This window comes from Chelonia mydas, chromosome 5, assembly GCF_015237465.2.
Source record: "Chelonia mydas isolate rCheMyd1 chromosome 5, rCheMyd1.pri.v2, whole genome shotgun sequence".
Lineage (NCBI taxonomy): Eukaryota > Metazoa > Chordata > Testudines > Cheloniidae > Chelonia > Chelonia mydas.
Genome location: NC_051245.2, coordinates 52,234,009 through 52,253,804, shown reverse-complemented (window position 1 = coordinate 52,253,804; position 19,796 = coordinate 52,234,009). Strand labels below are relative to the sequence as shown.

Below are 19,796 nucleotides of genomic sequence, written 5' to 3'. Positions count from 1 at the left end.
GGGTCATATTCTGCCACACATACTCACATTGATTAGTACCATTAAACACTGATTTCTCTGGGGCTATTGAGGAGTAAGGTATTACACATGACTGGGGGTGGCAGAATGGGTTTGCTAGCTATTACCTGCTTCTTTTGCATATTGGTTGCTCTAATAGCTAATGTACAGTGTATTCTGAAGTAGATTCTTCTCTTAAAACCATTTATTAAGAAAAAAAGAGAGAATGTTTGTTCCTAGTCTGCAGCATATCAAGCCATGATTGTTTTAAGATCTAAACACATAAACTCCACCCCCATCCGCTTACCCACCACTACTAAATTTAAAGCTGTGTTCCTGTGTCAGTAAAAGCAGGGGCTTCATTTAAAAATTAAGAACTGCTCTGTACTTTCCAGGGAACCCTGTTTAGGAAAAAGCACAGGTCATACTGTATTTTTTGTAGTTCAATTCATTTTAACCCTTTTCCTTTGCATAGGCCCTTATGTCTTCTTTAACTTATGATTTCTGGCCACATATATTCATGCTAACATGAAATGTAGAATTAATTCCAGAATACCAAAACTTCAAACTCTCAGGAGCTTTCAATGAATAAAATTTGAATGGCTCTTGCACAGAATTCTGCAAATTGTGCTTATCTTCAAATGGTAATTTTGCGGGAACACGACACAGTATGTCAGCGACAACCATTTGGTTTCATACTTATTTTATTTAAGTTCTTCTGAGTTACTGAGCCGTGCCTGCAATGTGGGATGGCCAGAGTTCTTTAGGGACAGAAGAAACAGCTGTCAGATTGCTAACACCACCATATCAGACCAAATCATATCATGAGTGATAGAAGCATTACGGGAAGTGTCTGGAGTGCATTGTACTCTGGGGGTCTTGGGCTACTAGACTGTGATAGCCATCATAAATTAGACCAGCCTTGTTTAGGTGAGGATGGGGCCAAGTTAGCCCCCAGCCCATCCCCGTATCAGAGGAAGCAGAAGGTGACTAAGATCTGTGCTTGAAATTCCTTAAATTTGGGCCTATGACTTTACAGACAGCATTATGAATTACTACCATAGACACAGGGTAAAGTCATGTTTTATAAGGCTTTCTGCCATTCACTTAACCAAAAGGACATGAAGAAGGAATATGTTTCAGTAGTTTCCTAAGAAATGCCAAAATTTTCTTTAAAGGTTGGTAAAGTTGAATATTTTTTCCCAGCTCTAGAATTAAATACTGCTCTAAAATACATTTGCAAATGATCTGCAAAAGCATCTGCTATATGTAGTCAATAGTTTCACTCAATGGGGTTCTTGCAAACAGTGAGTTTAACATACAAATAAAATAGAAAAATCTGCGAAACGGGCCTTAAGTTTTTTGTGCTATAAATAAAGAACAACAAATTCTGATCTCATGTATATTGGTAAGTCAATGGAATTACATCAGATTTTTCACTGGTGTAAATGAGGTCAGAATTGACCCTGTTTTTTCCAAGGTATTCAATATTGATTTGTGTAGTGAATTGAAAAATTTTACATTCAAGAGCGCTGTGTCTGTTTTTGTGGATGCCTCCCTGCTGTCCATACATGCCACCAGGTGTGTGTCTGAGAGAAGACCCTTACAGATGCCAAGTTATCTCCTGACACTGTTTAGAAAAATATCTGACTTGTGCACCTGCAAATCAATGAAGGATGTGAATCCTTGACCTTCACAGCAGGCTATTGTATGCTTTGGTATTTATTTGATTTGCAAGTAAGACTATCTCTCTGTTTGTTGAAGCCAGATATGTGGAATGGCCTTGCCTTAGTTCTCCATGTTCATTTCTCAACTCCTGGTGCATTCCATCTGTCAATACAGAAAAACCCACATAACTTCAATGCTATTGTGAAACGCAAAAGTATTCAACTTACATTTTTTCACCCCATCATTATTATTAGTCTCTATCTCTTCAATATCACAGAACAATGTAACTCTTTGTTAGAGAAAATTAAACTTGTATACAGGTTAAGTCTACTAAAACTCATTTTTGGAGAGAAAAAATGAGTAGGAGGCAAAAGGCATTTGGCTTTATAGAGCAAACCCAACTTATGCAAATCCAAGCTTACGGAAAAACTTCCGTAAGCTAGAAATAGGAGGGTTTGGGTTGTTGGGTTTTTGTGCGTAATGGCCGGAGATACGTTTCCGACTTATGCAAATTTCGACTTACGTAAGGAGTTCCGGAATGGAACGCTTGGGTAAGTCAGGGAGCGTCTGTATTATCCTTTTGCCAGAGGCATCCATGTAGTCAGTCACATCTTTGCACAAGGAAATATTGTATTAGCGACTCAGTGCAGCTGTTCTGATTATGACACGAATCACTGAAGTGATATATCAGGTTCAGTTATTGATCAAAGAAAGTCAAACGCTGACTGACTGATACCTAGGTGAGATTCTGTGATGAGCCTCTTAGAGGCTCAAAGCCCAGGGAAAGAGGGGCTATGGTAGTCTCCCCTTCCCTTAAACAACCATGAGGGCTGCTGTATGGACCATAGTACAGCTACTACCTCCCTTATTTTAAGATGTATTGAGAGGTATTAAAATTGATACTAAGTACCATGTTGAACACTGAATTGACACTTATGATAATTGAATTGTATACTTGCGGGCAGTAGAAATGTACACTTGAGAGAAAAATATATGATATGCTAAAGGAAATGGTGTTTCCCTAAAACGTCCCTTTAAAATAAAGCATTATCCCTTATTTTCACATGGTTTACCCTTATTTCCATCCAACAAAGGTGGTTACCCTAAATTCTGCCCACAATCATTGCCTGCTGAGATTTGACCACCAACATGCCCCAATCATCCTCCACCCCATATCTAGTGTGACCAGACCTCCTGATATTATCAGAACCGTCCTGATATTAGGGGCTTTGTCTTATATACACAACTATCGCTCCCCTTTCCCCCTCTGAAAAAAAGGTATCTTGATTTTTCACACTTGCCATCTGGTCATCCTGCCTGTATCAAGTGTGCTCCCTGTGCCATGGCTAGCAAAAGGTCCTTGAAGGTCAGCTTTACAGCTGTCTTTTGCAGTGCCATCACTGGGGAGAATCCTTTCTTAGATGGATATGGAGCTCTTAGGACCTCTTTACACCACTCCAGCCCTTTTATCAAATGTAAAGGGGCCAGAGCGGGGGTAAGATCTCACCGCTAATTTTCTGTCCTTAAAAAGTATTCTTCATCATATTACAAATTTGAAATCAGACGGTGCAAATCTGTGTTGCTCCTTTGAATTCAAAAAAAGGAAAGGAGTACTAGTGGCACCTTAGAGACTAACCAATTTATCTGAGCATAAGCTTTCGTGAGCTACAGCTCACTTCATCAGATGCAGCTCACGAAAGCTTATGCTTTTTGCGAATACAGACTAACACGGCTGCTACTCTGAAGCCTTTGAATTCAAAGTTGACTAGTTCCCTCCTATTTAAACTGAAAAGGGTTCCAGCTCACTAGCAACCGCTGTAAGAGGAGTGTATGAAGTGATCATTTAGATAAATGAATGGGAGTTCTTGTGTGAGTGAGGGTTCCACAATCATGCCTGTACATAGACACGCTTGTACATGCACACAGAGCTGTGAACTTTCTGAATTAACTAGATCAATATTTGGAAGTTTTCAATATGTTAAAAAAAATAGTTAGTGATCTTTCTGATCTACCAAATGTAGCCGCTTAATAACCAAGATACACTTTCCAACATTTGTTATGAAAATGACAATAGTTTCTCCTAAGAAGATTAAATTTGATTAAACACACTTACCTTTGAAGTGAGCATATATTTAATGTGTTGTAATCCTCATACTCTCCCTTTGCGTTCCTCCATACTCATTTCTTAGCTTCACAGTGCAGGCTTTGATTGCAGTTGTATATACCTGTACAATGCAAAAGAGATCTCTTCAGAGCAAATCAGTTTCTTGGGGGGGAAATAAAGGGTATCAGCCCATCCTTTGCTACCCCAACATTCCAGAGCTGCTACAAATAGTAAGGTCAATCTCAGAGGAGGAAAGTTCCACATCTGTAGTGCAGTGTCCTTCGATGCTAGCCCAAGGATGCTAATTGGCAGAGAGACAAAACATTTATTTCCAGGAATGCCCCTGGCAGTACAAAAAAGCTAATCACTTCAATGTGAGTTTACTGTACAAAACGCTAAAGCTTTGGCTAGGTGAAGGTGTATTTATCATCTCAGTGACCTCGTCCTCTACTTCAGTTCAGATTAGTGTTGTTGTTCTTGTAGACATATTGGACTCCTGGAAACATAATTAAAATAAACTGTCTGTAGTAATTGGACAATATTTCAATCCTAGCTTTCAAATAGCAATGTAAATAAATTCTTTTAATAATTGATATACATTTTTAAACAGCTTGCTGTATTATATATTATTCTATTTCATTTTAACAGGACAAAACTGAATACACCCAAGAATACACCAAAGAATATCACTTAGAACAGTACTTAAGTCAATTGACTCCACTTTATTAAATACTATTAATATTTTCTGTCTGCTCTCAGAAGCAGTGTAGTCAGGTGGATAGAGCATAGGTCTGGGACTCAGGAGACTTGGGTCATATTTCTGGCTCAACCACTGGCCTGCTGGCTGACCTTGAGGAAGTCACGTCACTGCTCTCTGCCTCAGTTTATCTATCTGTAAAATGGGGATAATGAGCCTTACTGCCTTTGTAAAGTACTTTGAGACCTACTGACAAATAGCATAAAAGCTAGGTATTATTACATTACTTATAAGCAAAAGCCAGATGGCTTAAATCTTACATTTAATGTTCTTTACTTCAGCTCTTCCCCTATATTTAGGGCCCTACCAAATTCACGGTCCATTTTTGTAAATTTCATGCTCATAGCATTTTAAAAATCTTGAATTTCATGGTTTCATATATTTAAATCTTAACTGTCATGGTGTTATAACAAAGCATAAATATGTATTTAAAAACAGCAAGATATAAACATATGAAGCTCTTAAATCAGCATTTCTCAAATTGGGGGGGGGGGGGGGCGACCCAAGAGAAGGGCGCAAAGCTATTGTATGTGTGTGTGTGGGGGGGGGGGGGGGGTTCACTGTATTGGCACCCTTGCCTCTGCACTGCCTTCAGATTTGGGTGGCCAGAGAGCAGTGCAGTGATCAGGAGCAGTGCAGACATAAGGTTGGCACTACACCAAACTCTCCGGCTGCCCAGCTCTGAAGGCAGCACAGAAGTAAGGGTGGCAATATCTTCCCCCTGCCCCCACCACACACACACAATAGCCTTACCGTCCCTTTTGGGTCAGGACCCCACTTTGAGAAATACTATGTACTTTTGTATACATTTACGCTCTAGTATAGTATAGGGTAAAAGTACACAAAAGACCAGCTTTCATGGGGGAGACCGGATTTCTCGGTCTGTGATACGTTTTTCACGGTCATGAATATGGTAGAGCCCTACCTATGTTTTAATGTTGATGTAATGATAGACAATTGAGCTCTTCACATTTTCATTACATACAGTACTCTGCACCCTGGGCTAACAGTAGTATTGTAATATTTTCCTCTTAATTTATGTCTAGCTAACAGTGGATCTGTAATTGAAATAAATATTCTTCTGTGTGCATACTTTTAAATTCACACACCCACAAACTACTTTAAAATAATATTAAAAATCCACTTCTGTGCTGCTGCCTATAGTGAATCTTGTTTGCAGTGTAGCTGTAGCCGTGCTGGTTCCAGTATATTAGACACACGAGGTAGGTGAGGCAATCTTTTATGCGACCCAATTGGTTCACTAAAAGATATTACCTCACTCACTTTGTCTCTCTGTAGTGAATTTTGTTGGGATTGCACAGAAAACCCCTTTTGTTGTTCCCCTTCTCTGGCTCATCCCTTTTTGTATTTCTAGACAACACCTACCACATCATGGGGAGCTACTGCAAAGAAATACATGCTTTGTTATTACTATTGTTTATTAGAGTTTCAGTACTGTGCATGGATATATATATAGTCAATCAGACAACTGCTTTTGGTCATCCATGCTCTACTCCTGGGGGAATTCTGTGCCACTGCACAGAATTCATGTCTCCCACAGATTTCTTTGCTTCCCCACAGAAAAATTACTTTCTGATGAGGAAGCAAAGGGAAGCCACAGGAGCGGTCATGCACCTCACCCCAGCAGCACGGGTGCATCCTTTGGGGCACACAGAGCAGCTGGTAGAGAGGTAAATTACTGCGGAGGGAGGGGAGGGGAGGGGACAGGGGGCTGGTGGCTTGCTCAGACCCATGTGGGGGCCATGTCAGACCCATGTGGGGTCAGGTCAGACCCACCCTTTGACTGCCCAACCCCTGTGCATCAGAATCCCCATACCCAAACCCCACTGCTAAGCCTTACCCCTGCACCCAGAACCCCTACCCCTGCACAGAGCCCCCTACACTTGAACTCCCACTCCATCAAGCTCCACCCCCGACATCTGGCTGTGGATCCTATCCTGTGCTGGGCTCAGCTGCTAGTCCTGGCTGGGCTGGGAGTAGGGGAGGAGTTCACTTTCCCAGCATGAAGTGGCCAGGGCTGGCAGGCAGACCGACCCTCAGAAACCTCTCCTGGCTGCAGAAAGCTCCCTCCCCCCACTTTCTGCCTTCATCACTCCTCAGCTGCAGGGGGAGGTGTCACTGTATGGTGAGCTGCTCCCCCATCCACCCAACCTGCATGAATCTGGACCCCTCCATACCCAGACCCCCTTGCTGAGCCTCACCCCCCTGCATTCAGAACCTCCCACTGGGCCCACCTGCTGAGCTCACCCACCCCCCCCCCCCCCCGCACCGATACCCAGAACTCCCCACCGAGTCCCCCATACCCAAACCCCCACCATGCCGAGCCTCACCCCCTGCATCCAGATCCCCATCCCTGCACCCAGACCACACCTCCGCTGAGCCCCCACCTCAAATCCCAACCGCGATGAGCCCCACTCCCCTATGCACCTGAACCAACTTGACAAGCCACCCCACACCTGAACCCCCATCCCATTGAGCCCCAACCAGCTGCACCTGGGCCCCCGCCCCACGCTCTACTGAGCCCCATTCCCCCACCCCCAGACTGCCCCTGCCAACCCCATCCACCCACACCCAGACCTCCCCCCGCTGAGCCCCAACTTCCTTCACTTGGATCCCCCACTGAGTTCCATTGCCCCTGCACCCAGAACCCCTGAGCCCCTGTGCATCCAGATCCCTCCCCCCTCCCACACACGGACCCTCCTACTAAGCCACCTGCACCCAGATTGCCCCACCCAGAACCTTTTCACCCCACACCTGGTTTCCCCCCCCCCCACCCCATGCCCCTCCACACTTGGCTCTTGCTGGGCTGAGCCTTTCTGCCCACACCTGGCGTGCCTGGCGCAGAGGGGCAGGGCCCTAGGGTGTTTCTGGGGCAGGCCCAGCCCTTGCTCTGTGTCAGGGTCAGGTGCAGCCTCACCGCTGAGTCCATGTCCTCGGGGTGGGGAGGGCGAGGGCTGCTGAGTGATCTCCCACCTCCATGCAGCCAGTGCTCCCCACTGCCATGCTGGAGCCTCCACATTTATTTATTTATTAATTAATAAAGAATAAACTTTGCAGAATTTTAAAATGTGCCCAGAGTTTTTATTTTTTTAGCGCATAATTCAGGCAGGAGTAATGTTCAAGAAAGATGAAATCATATTGGAACAGGGGCAGAGAACTGCTGCTAGGATGATCGGGGGAAAGGAGGTCTTATCTTATAAGAGGAGACTGGAAGAGCTTGGCTTGTTTAATCTAGCAAAATAAAGGCTGAGAGGTGATATGATTATGCTATAAATACATCTGCAGGGTAGACACCAGGGAAGGTGAAGAGTTATTTAAGCTAAGGGACAAAGCTGGCCAAAGAACAAAGAGGCATTAAACTGCCCATGAACAAATTAGAAGAAGGTTTTAATCATCAGAAGGGTGAGGTCTGGAACAGCCTCCTAACAGGAGTTGTTGGGGTAAACAACTTAATTAGTGTTAAGTGAAAGCTGGACAAATATATGATTGGGATTGTATGATGAGGTTTCTTCTCATGGTGGGAGGCAGGGCTCGCGAGCTTTGGGAGTCCCTTCTGCTTTATAAGCTATGTTCCTAAATCTCATGCTTCAGAGCTTCAGCTGGTCACCTGCAGGTAGGGTGACCAGATGTTCTGATTTTATAGGGACAGTCCCGATATTCTGGGCTTTTTCTTATATAGGCACCTATTACCACCCCACCCCCATCCTGATTTTTCACACTTTCTATCTGGTCACTCTACCTTCAGGAGTCAGGAAGGGATTCTCCCTCCATCCTTCCTCCAGAGGGTTTGGGGCTTTTTTTGTCTCCTTCCTCTGAAGCACGAGGCATGTCCATGGCTGGAGATGGGACACTGGATGGGGTGGATCAGGGCACTGATGTGATACCAAGCATTCTCCCTCTCAGGTATGTAGCTGGCTGGTTCTTGCTCACATGCTCAAAGTCTAAAACTGATCATCATCTGTGGGGTCAAGAAGGAATTTTCCTCCAGGTCAGCTTGGCAGTAACCTTGGAATTTTTTAGCATTTTTCTGAAGCATGTGGGTGCAGATTTCTTGCTGAGATTATCTGCGTATATGTCATTTAATCAATTCCTTGATATTGCAAGTGCCTCGGATACTGGTGCACTTTGATCCCTCCTATTCTCTGCCTGTGGCACATAATAGTTTAATCTCTTGCAGGCTGTAATGCTTTGGTTTAATTTTGGTTGCTGGATTTAGTGTGTGTGTACTGTGTGGTATTGGTGGGCTGTGATATTCAGGAGGTCAGACTAGATGATCTGGTGGTCTCCTCTGGCCTTAAACTCTATGACTAACTGCTTTTGAAATAAATGGAATAGCATAGCTAAATCTCCATACATCACACTGGAAATGTGTTCAAAAGAGTCTGGCTTTTAATACCCATTGAAATTGAAATATGGTTTGAATTATATATGCTATTGAGACTACTTCCAAAAGAAAAGTTTAGCATAGCTTCCAATGAATTCCCTTTCATGCAGCTCATAAAGCTTCTGCCTGTGAACCAAACAAGTCCCACTTTGCATCTCTGCTGAGCTGTTATGCAAGTCAAATAAAGAATCCATACATTTTGTTGCTGAGGTGAAAGGGTCTGGCACACAGTCTCCTACAAAACCTGCCAGGATAACAGGAGAGTGGAGCCACTTGATGAACTGGCTGCCCAATGATGGCTAGATCATCTGGGATCCATGGAGCAGTGTGAGAATGCCCAGCAGCCCAAAAAGTATAGCAGACTGGGCGACGGAGATGGATTCTGAAGGCGAGAGAAGGAGTTTCCATGTTCACTCTGAATTATAAAAACATGAAGTGGAAAATGCTGCTTAGGCCATCTAGTGTATCCCCCTGCCAGTGTAAGGTTGCTCCCTGCAGTACAGTATATAGGGAGCCTTACTGTATCCTGTGTTGACTCTGGCTAAAAGAAGCCTTGCTTTTCTGTTTGGACTAGAACTAAAGGAAGTCTATTTCTTCACTCTGGCTATGGATAGCCTCTCCACACTCCCACCCACATCTAGGCTAACAGAATTTTGGGTTGTCGCCTTCTGTCTGTACATACAATGGTCACCCATACAAGCTTGCTGACTGCATATAATGGTACCTCAGTAGATCCACGACTCCTATTTACTGCTGTCATTACAGTCCTATTTAAGGTTACTTCATTGTGTAAGGCACAATTGTGATGGTTTTAAGGGTGACTAGTGTAAACTGCACTTGTTTACACTAGGAGCATGACACAAGCGACTAGAGAATTTAAGAAGGCTAATACTGGGTTTGTATTTAGAAATATTGTATTACATTAGAAGCACAAATGTAATTGGCACTTCTCAAACAGGCCTGTTCATTTAAGATGAATTTTCAAAAGTTCCTTAGGCACCCAATTCCCACTGATTTTCAATGGGATTTGGGCACCCAGCTCCCATAAACTTGATCAAAAATCCCATCCCTTAATACATGCGTCAAGAAAGCATTTCTCAGCCAGAATAAAGAGTAAACGTAATAGGCTTCCTTCTCTTGGTATCTCCTCTACTGGTATACAAAGTAATAGACTTCCTTCTACTGGTATCTCGAGACCCCAGATGGAAGATCAGATTAAAGAAGGATGCGGGGGGAATGTAGCCATCAGTTAAATGTTGTTGTCAGTAGTCTTCAATGCACTGAGTTTAATAGGGGTTTGAATGTGCACTGTGAATGTTCACGAGCCAAAGATCTGTCTGAATAGTACCAATATTCATATTATTGGGTGAATTTGATATTTCTCATCCCTAGCTAATTACAATCTTTGCACTCACTTCATTTCCCCCTCCCCCCGAGAATCATTAGGTGATTCGGCACTTTCCTTAGCTCACCAGAAGTATTGCAGGAAATACAGTTCTGTACTGTAGTGTCACAGAGTAGTCAGTGAATTTGGTTGTCATGTGAGCAACGGTACTTCTACACAAAAGGGTGAATTTTATGGGGAGAAACTCAGCACTAAAGTCCAATCCTCAAAGGTATTTAGGCACCTAGCTCCCATTAAAATCAATGGGAATTAGGTTCCTGGGTACTTTTGAGGAAGTGGGCCCAACTGTGTTCCTTTTCCCTTTTTCTCTTTCTAAATATTTATTTGACTAAGCTTGTAGTAAAAGCCAAAGCATGTGTTTGTCCACTAAAATGAATCATTCAAATAAACACAGGAGTGTTTATTGAAATGTGCATTACTTCAAATAGTTGTCATGCTAACTTAATGGACTCATTCTAATTTCCGTTACAATCACCAGTTCTCAGGACTCTGATTTAATAAGTACAGAATCCTAAAACTAGTGCGATTGTGGGTCTGTCATTCAATTACAAATATCTTCAACAGCAACCTGAAGTGGCCTTGGTTCTTCTTGACCTTCTTCAGATGTAAAGAGAAGATAAACTGTTCTTCGAGAGGGTATATTTAAGTGAACTGAGTACTTATGAAAGGTCCTATATTGACAGTACTATAAATGGTGGTGTTGTAGCTGTGTCACTCCCAGGAAAGTAGAAAGAGAAGGTGGATGAGGTAACATCTTTTACTGCACCAACTTGTGTTGGTGAGAGAGAGCTTGAAAGCTTGACTCTCTAGTATTGTAAATGTGTAATGCTTGAAGGATTTCTAACCTGCTTCACCAAAGTGAGGAGTTGCACCACTGAGGTCAATAGAGGTACAGGTTTGGGGCCCTGACCTTCCACAAGTCATATCAATGTTCCAACAAATTGGCATGATGAACTCCTCCAGGATTAAGGTAGACGGTTGCAAATAAGCTTCCTACAAAGAAAAATCCCTTAGGTGGGTGGTAGAAGCACATAGATAGTGTGGTCAGCATGTTTTTTGTCTTGGAGGAGTTACATTTGACATGGTGACAAGGAAAAAAGGGTGGGAAGGGAAATCACAATGCAGTTCTTTTTAGTGAATCAGGGGCAAGGCTAAAGATGAGAATTATCATAACCACTACATTTGATGGGGACATGCCAGACTCTTACCAGCATAAGATTTATGTGGTATTTAAAGTGCCCAAAGAGGTATCCATAGGCAGAAAAAGACAAATACACAAGGAACTGTCTTCCTTTTCCCCAAATCCTAAACTGAATTTATCACCATTGTGGAGAGGAGACATTATCTAGTCATGGGATGAGATACGGACTATAAATCAAGAGTTTTTGATTCCATTTCCAGCTCTGGAAAAATGTAACCTTCAGGATGGTCTTTTGCTCCATCCAAATATGTATGTGATGGATTGTCGTATAGAGATTGGTGACAAGAACTGAAGCTGAAGATGTTAGGTAACTAACTAGTGCACAAAAGCGTAGGAAGGGTAGCTGCAGTAGTAGAGAGGTTTGTGAAAAAGGTCATCCCTATTAATTCAACATTAAAAGCTATAGGGAAAGAAGGCACAGCAGCAGTAGATAACAATTCAATGCAGGGTAAAGTGGAGCTACACAAAGTCTGGCTCACAGGACAAATCCAGCCTAAACAATCATGTAAATCACCCTTAGACAGCATCTCCGTGTAACTGCAGAGGGAAGTCAGTTTCATCAATTGCAGGTTTTTATTGTAAATGAACTCCAACAAAAAGCAACTTCTAATCTGTTGAGGCAGATACACCCACAAGCTAATATTACAGTTGTGTGCATATTTCTGTGTTAAAACATTATAGCCAAAATTATTAAATGTGAGTGGAAACATTAAGCACCTAAATCCATAGTTAGCCACTTAAATAAAATTGTGTTTTACAGCAATACACAATACCTAAAGATCCTAAACTCACTTCAACAATAGTCACTGGGCGGTCTGGTCACTGCTCAGCACCTCTGAAAATGAGGTTTTTTTCCATGCCTGTTTGTGGATTTAGGTACCCAACTTGGACTGTTCACATTTATATGCAGAATAGATACAATCCTTGTTTCTGGTAAATTGCCAGTATTACCCTCAGTAGTTCAGTCCTTGGACACCTCAAAAGTAAAATGAATAACAAGGAAAAAGAGATCCAGAATGAATTTAAACATGTAGAATATGTATACCTTATTATTTAAGATATCATAGTTAATAACATGATATGTATTACCTTTATTTTCATAGTTTATAGTTCCGAATAGCTAGTAATTGAAGCTTCTTAAACAGAAGAGACTTGCGAAGGATAAGAAAATTAGCAACTAGAGTTCAAGAATAGGGAGAGAATAAAAAGAAAGGTAGATTTCTATTTAATCTTGGTGCCTTTTGGCCCTTCTCCTAATGCTCCATCTCATCCCCAACTTCCTCCCCACCCTACTCTACTCTGTTCTACAGTTGAGCAGAAAACTTCAGCTCTGGATCTTGTTTGGATCAGGTATTTTGTTTCACCTTATAGAGCCTGGGCTGATGAACTTTGTCTGCTTTGTCTGCTGAATCCGAGTTAGGTTTTGAAACCCTACCAAAATCTGGGATGCTGTGATCCAAGCTTTTTCCGTTAGTGCTATCTCTGCTCTTCACTGAATTTTATCAGAGCCAGCTGGGGAGGTCTCTTCTGAGATGTTGTCTGCCATGTCTCTCCTGTGTCCAGCTGTGATTTTTTTGATTGAAGTGCAGTGGGAAAATCTACAGGGTTGAGGGGGGTGAATGAGTGTCAATAAATATTGCTGTTCAGACAATTCTGAAATTTCCCTAGGTTCCTCTGTCTCTACTTAGATACTCCTTCTTTTTAAACCGAAGTTATCTGTGTTGTATCCCTCTTCAAAGGCTAAGACCCGATCTCAGAGTTTGGGCCAGTCAATGATTGGTCGTCATGTGTTGTGAGGAAACATCCCACACCCTTGTGTTCCCTACACTTGGGCCAGCCACAATCTCTGCTCGCACTCCTCTGAATGCCGTCTGGCTATGCTGTTAGCCGCCCAAAAGGGGACAGGGAAAGGTGGCACCCCAAATCCTCCATGGTGGCTAGCAGAACTCTCTGGCTGTGCAGGAGAACATGTGCTGCATCCCCTTCCAAGGTATGGCAGCAGAAAGGGGGAGATGCCTCTCTCTGTGCTGCCGCCATTGAGGGGCTGTGGCTAAAACCCACACTATAGCCATTTAACAGGATCAGCTGACCATTCTTTTAAATGGTCCCTTAAACTAAACCCACTAAAAATAATCCATTGATTTTCCTTGCTTGCTTTGACATTTTCGTTCTAAAGATCTCCAGTCCCTTAACCACTGCTGCTGCCCTCCTCTGACCTAACTGCAGTTTGTCTGCATGTGGTTGGTAATAAGATACGCAGAACAGAATGCTGTCAGAATGTGCAAGGATGAGGTTCTGGTGTCAGTACAAAGGCTGCAGCTGAGAGCAGGAGACAGAACTGGTGAGGTTCCAGCAAGAAAGAGTGTGAGGCTATCAGGCAGGGAAGCCTGCCATGTCAGGAGATAGTCAGACAATGTTCTCAGACCAAACAGCTGATTTGCTGACAGAGAATTTCCCTAGAAATAAAATCACCAGTTGCCGTTATATTATTCTGGCATCTCACATAGTTAACCTTAAATTTGTCCTTTTGAGGCCAGTAAATGATGTTCCCCTCTGTTGTGTTTTTATATGGTTAAACAGCTAATAGCCTTCTTTCTTCCTTTCTGATGTAGGTGTTGTATTCCCTTACTTTCCACGGCTGGGCCGCTATAACCTAAACTTCCACGAGGCTCAGCAAGCTTGTCTGGACCAAGATTCTGTTATCGCCTCCTTTGACCAATTGTATGATGCATGGAGGTCGGGGCTGGATTGGTGTAATGCAGGCTGGCTCAACGATGGATCAGTTCAGTACCCTATCACCAAACCCAGAGAGCCCTGCGGAGGAAAGAACACAGTGCCTGGAGTCAGGAATTATGGGTTCTGGGATAAAGATAAAAGCAGATACGATGTTTTCTGTTTTACATCAAACTTCAATGGTAAGAGTTTTGAATCATTTCTGTGCTTCAGAAAATAAACTAACTCCAAAGGTGCTGAAAAGCAGCAAGAGATATTTGATTTGTCAAAGTGCATGTTAGTTTTGGAAAGTGTTATCACTGAATTTATGAGGAAATGAGTCTGAAGTGGAAAAAGAACAAATTTTGCCACATTTTCATGTCATTCATTTTTAAAAGCAATAGTCAGAATGAATATTGGCAGCACATTCATGTGTCTCTGTTTTCATTCCTAGAAATTTGTGCAGGTATGTTCCATATTGATACACTGCCTAGTTTATTTAAGTTAAAGCAATGGAGAAATCAGTGTTTCCTTTCATTGAGTTGCCCCCTTAAGTAAATAGTGAGAATATACTACAAGTTAAAAACCTACCAAAAGGTAAAAAACTACAAGGAACAAGTGTGATTAGGAATTCACTGTTCCTACGTAACTTTAATGCCACTTTATACTCTCTAATAAAGTATCAAACAGTTCCATTTTGTATGGTAACCCTCGCCTAACAAGGGCATACCATATTTGACAGGGTAACAAGCGTTGTGGATGGAGGGAAGTGGTAGATGTGGTATATCTTGACTTTAGTAAGTCTTTTGATACTGTCTCACATGACCTTCTCATAGACTAGGGAAATACAACCTAGATGGCACTACTATAAGGTGGGTGCAGAACTGGTTGGAAAACTGTTCCTAGAGAGTAGTTATCAGTGATTTACAGTCAAGCTGGAAAGGCATAATGAGTGGGGTCCCACAGGGATCAGTTCTGGGTCTGGTTCTGGTCAATATCTTCATCAATGATTTAGATAATGGCATAGAGAGTAAACTTATAAAGTTTGTGGATGGTACCAAGTTGGGAGGGGTTGCAAGTGCTTTGGAGGATAGGATTAAAATTCAAAGTGATCTGGACAAACTGGAGAAATGGTCTGGAGTAAATAGGATAAAATTCAATAAGGATAAATGCAAAATACTCCACTTAAGAAGGAACAATCAGTTGCACACATACAAAATGGGAAATGCTGCCTAGGAAGGAGAACTGCAGAAAGGCATCTGGGGGTCATAGTGGAGCAAAAACTAAATATGAGTCAACGGTATAACACTGTTGCAAAAAAGCAAACATCATTCTGGGATGTATTGGCAGGAGTGTTGTAAGCAAGACACGAGAAATAATTCTTCTGCTCTACTCCACGCTGATTAAGCCTCAGCTGGAGTATTGTGTCCAGTTCTTGGTGCCACAAATTAGAAAAAGTCCAGAGAAGAGCAACAAAAATTATTAAAGATCTAGAAAACATGACTATGAGGGAAGATTGAAAAAATTGGGTTTGTTTAGTCAGGAAAAGAGAAGACGGGGGAGGGGGGGGGGAGGAACGACATGATAACAGTTTTCTAGTACAAAAAAGGTTATTACAATGAGGAGGAAGAAAAAATGTTCTCCTTAACTGTTGAAGATAGGACAAGAAGTGATGGGTTTAAATTGTAGCAACTACAGTTTAGGTTGGACATTAGGAAAAAACTTCCTAACGGTCAGGGTGGTTAAGCACTGGAATAAACTGCCTAGGGTGGTTGTGGAATTTCTGTCACTGAAGATTTTTACGATCAGTTAGACAAGTGCCTGTCAGGAATGGTTTAGATAATACTTAGTCCTGCCTTGAGTACAGGGGACTGGACTAGAAGACCTCTCCAGGTCCCTTCCAGTTCTATGATTCTAATACCAATCTTGTTAATTCCTGGCTTTTGTGACTAATAATTTAGGCTCTTTTGTCACACCTTTCTACACTGCCATTGCTCCGTTCCTATATAGTTTTGTAGGCTACCTGCTCTCATCTTGGGTTGCTCTAAACTTCAGTTTCATGACTGCAAGCCTTGGATTTGGAGCAGTCTAATCTTCGCTAGACATTAGTATGGGTGCAGCTGAACAGAAAGCAGTAGTCACTGCTTGCTGTAGCTGAAGGGTTAGTCTGAGAACCTTGTAGCATTGCTTAAAAAGATGGCTACAACCAATAGCAAGGATCAGGGCCATCACAGACCACAAGCAAAGACAGCTTCCCTCCTCAGCATCTCCATCGACAGCCTTCTGTGACCATGTTAGGGCCTCTTGCTTGCGAATAATTTTTATCCATCTTGGAAAGCAGATGTTTGTCTTTTAGCCCACCAGCATAGGATGAGTGCACTTCTTTACTTATTCACCATGAAATGTGTTCATCCTCAAATACACAAGATTAAATACATCTCTTGCTTTAAGCACAGGTACTTCAATTTCTTAACCCCAAAAAGGTCTAATTTTTAATGCATCATCTGCCAAAGTTAGTAAGTCTTTGACAAAACTCAGTTCTCTCCTGAAGAGGATGTTAAATATGGACATTAAATTAAATCATGAAATGGAAATACCCTAGTACTGCTTTAACTGCAAATTTGAATGTAACAACTTAAACTCTGGAGCTTCTAGGTCACCTCCATAGTGGATTGGGTGAATCATATAACTCTAAAACTATATATACACTTCATAAAGAACTAAAGATTGCAGCTTTGTAGCATCTATTCCTATGAGCTACTTAAGGGAAGATGTTGCAGCAAAACTTTCTCATTCTCTTTAATAACACAACACACTATAAAATTAGTTTCAGGACTTTATGAAATTACTTGTTATGATCTCTGATTAATGCCCTTTATTGGATCTACTACCTGACCACTGTTCAATCCATCTGCAGCCATTTCACTCTCAAAACATATTTTATTAGATTGTATAAATACAGGCTTGTGATTTGTAGTTATATAGGCAAAGTAAAACACACACCTTATGCAAGTCTTAATAATGTCTGACCATGGTTTATGCTAATACTGCATTTGGCTGCTGACAATCCCTTGGTGTTGAACTGTAGTATTCTTAGGGCTAGCCTGAGAACACTGAGGGGAGGGGGGACGTGGGTGGAACTGCATCAGGAATGTTGGCTGGCAAGTGACTGAGATTCAGCCCTAGAAAGGACGTTGAATGCAGTCCACTGGTTGGATCATCATTGTCCCCAGTATGAATTGGGAACTCATGGGTTGCACAATGAGAACACTGAGCCATAAACCCCCATCATCCAGGTTAGCCCTCTGCTGGGCTCCGGTCTGGCTCCATTCATCTCACGTCAAGTTGGTTGATATACTACTATATTCAACCAATTGCATCATAACTGGGATGATTCAACCAACACTAATACCATGGCTCCCCATGTTAAGCAACATCACTCCTCCACACATCCATTGTGAGGGTGCCACAGTCAGAAGAGTTGAGAAGCTCAGGGAAAATCCAAGCCTTCCACTATACACAGGCCCCTTCGACCACCTGAGACCTCACTTGTTGTTGAGGCACCCACTATGGGCCCACTTGCCCTGCCCAGACTGCTCTGCGACATTGATGTGCTGGGCTGCAGCTGATGTCAGAACCTGCCTCTTATAATTGACCTGACCATAGGCATACCCAACTTTGATTTGCCACAGCACTAGTGAGCCCTTCCAAACAGATTATGAATGGACCAGGGTCAATGTGCAGGCAGCCATCATACCTTGGACCAATAAAAGACCCTCACCTGTGGTGGTGGCCAAAGACAGACAGTGTCTCACATCACTGTCTGCCCTCTGACCAGGTTTGATGGTGGTTTGAGGGTCTCTGCAGTTCGGTCTTGTGGCTGCTGCAAATTGGCTTGGCAAGCACTGTTAAAAGAAGAACTATGATTTACAAAAGGTCATAGTGGAACATTTTATAAATCTAAACAATAAACTTAACATTAAGAGAATTTTAAAGCTGTATGGTTAGCTCTCAACGGTCAAGAAATACCAAAGTTAAAGATGTGCACAAAAACCTTACCGCTGCTCCTTTCTACATATACATTACAACAGTCTTTCATTAAGTGCGCAGATACTACAGGTTGTATATATGTATGTAGCTAGGTAACATGATCGCATACAATATATAATTTTTCTGCCTCCCTAAATACACATCTAGCAGCTTACAGTGTGTTTTTCATTCTTGTATGTTTACAATTAATTTCTTTCTAATAAGAAAGACTATTGGAAATGAATATGCACAGGGGAGCACCATTAAAATTGTACTTGAAATCTTGGCATTTCCTGATGTCTGTGTGTCCCTGCAACTTTAATTGGACCCAGACCCTATACTTTTTACTACCTAGTTAAGTTAGTCACACATATGTGCACATTGCACCTTTTCTTAGATTTAGCAGTCTTGCAAGAAACGTGGAAAATGAAGTGTACATTCTGTAGTAAGTGGTTATTAGAGGCAAAATCAAAACTAATTTATATCAGAGAGCATTATACCTCTTTCAACTTTCAACCTCCAACTGTTCCAGCTGTAAATAAAAGTTCACAAAGTGAAACATGTTTTCTTCACAGTCCTTGTACTCAGGAACAGCTGAACTGTTTTTACTCAGACGTCCCAGTGGAAAAGTTACTTTTGGGCAGATACATCTTCGGGGCTGAAATTTTTCATTCAGGGTGTGTTTCAGAAAGTTGTGAGCTACTGAAAATAAGGATTAGGATGGAAACTATCCTGCAACTTTAGCTAGAGTGGTCATTGCCGATCAGGGTTTCTCAAACTTCATTGCACTGCAACCCTGTTCTGACGACAAAAGTTACTACATGACACCAGGAGGTGGGACCCAAGTCTGAGCCTGCCCGGGCCCCAGCACCCTTGCAAAGCCAAAGCCCAAGGGCTTCAGCCCCAGGCTGGGGGCCTGTAACCCTGAGCCCCTCCACCAAGGCCTGAAGCCCTCAGTTTCATACCTGTGAGGTGGGGCTCGGGCTCTAGCTTTAGCCCCGGGCTCCAGCAAGTCTAACACCAGCCCTGGCAACCCCATTAAAATAGGGTTGCAACCCACTCTGGGGTCCTGAGCCACAGTTTGAGAACCTCTGGATAGTAAAAGTCCTTTCTAGTCTAGGTACTATATTAGTTTGAGTGGGTTGAATGGGATGCTGGACCCATGTGTTTGTTCCAGGATGGGTCTAAGAGGTGGAGGGTTGGGTGAAACTCAGCCCAGCAATCTTCCCTTACTCCTATTACAGTTTTTCTGGAAGTTCCCTGTGCAGTGTCTGCTGCTTCATGTCCAGTCCTTTAGAACATGCCGTGATTTGACAGTCTGCATGTGAGTGGCAAAGAATGCTAATTTTTTTTATACTTCAGTTAAACTTGAACAGAATTTTATAAGACAAAGAAAATATAGACCAGCAAGTTTCTCCCTGCCAAATTTCAAAGGCCTGCTGCAAACGATGGTGCTTTTAATGCTTCTTTAAAAAAAAAAAAAAAGTCACCAGTATTCTTTATACTGGAAAGCAACCT

At 42.4% G+C, this 19,796-nt stretch overlaps 1 protein-coding gene across 3 annotated transcripts in view; it reads left to right on the top strand.

The window, feature by feature from the left end:
* HAPLN1 (hyaluronan and proteoglycan link protein 1) overlaps nucleotides 1-19,796 on the top strand; it is an 88,983-nt gene that overhangs the window by 63,607 nt on the left and 5,580 nt on the right. For all 3 annotated transcript variants that reach the window (XM_043547432.1, XM_043547433.1, XM_027828733.3), the window contains one exon: nucleotides 14,150-14,452. In XM_043547432.1, coding sequence (XP_043403367.1) covers nucleotides 14,150-14,452 — 303 coding nt within the window. The remainder of the gene's footprint in view (nucleotides 1-14,149; nucleotides 14,453-19,796) is intronic.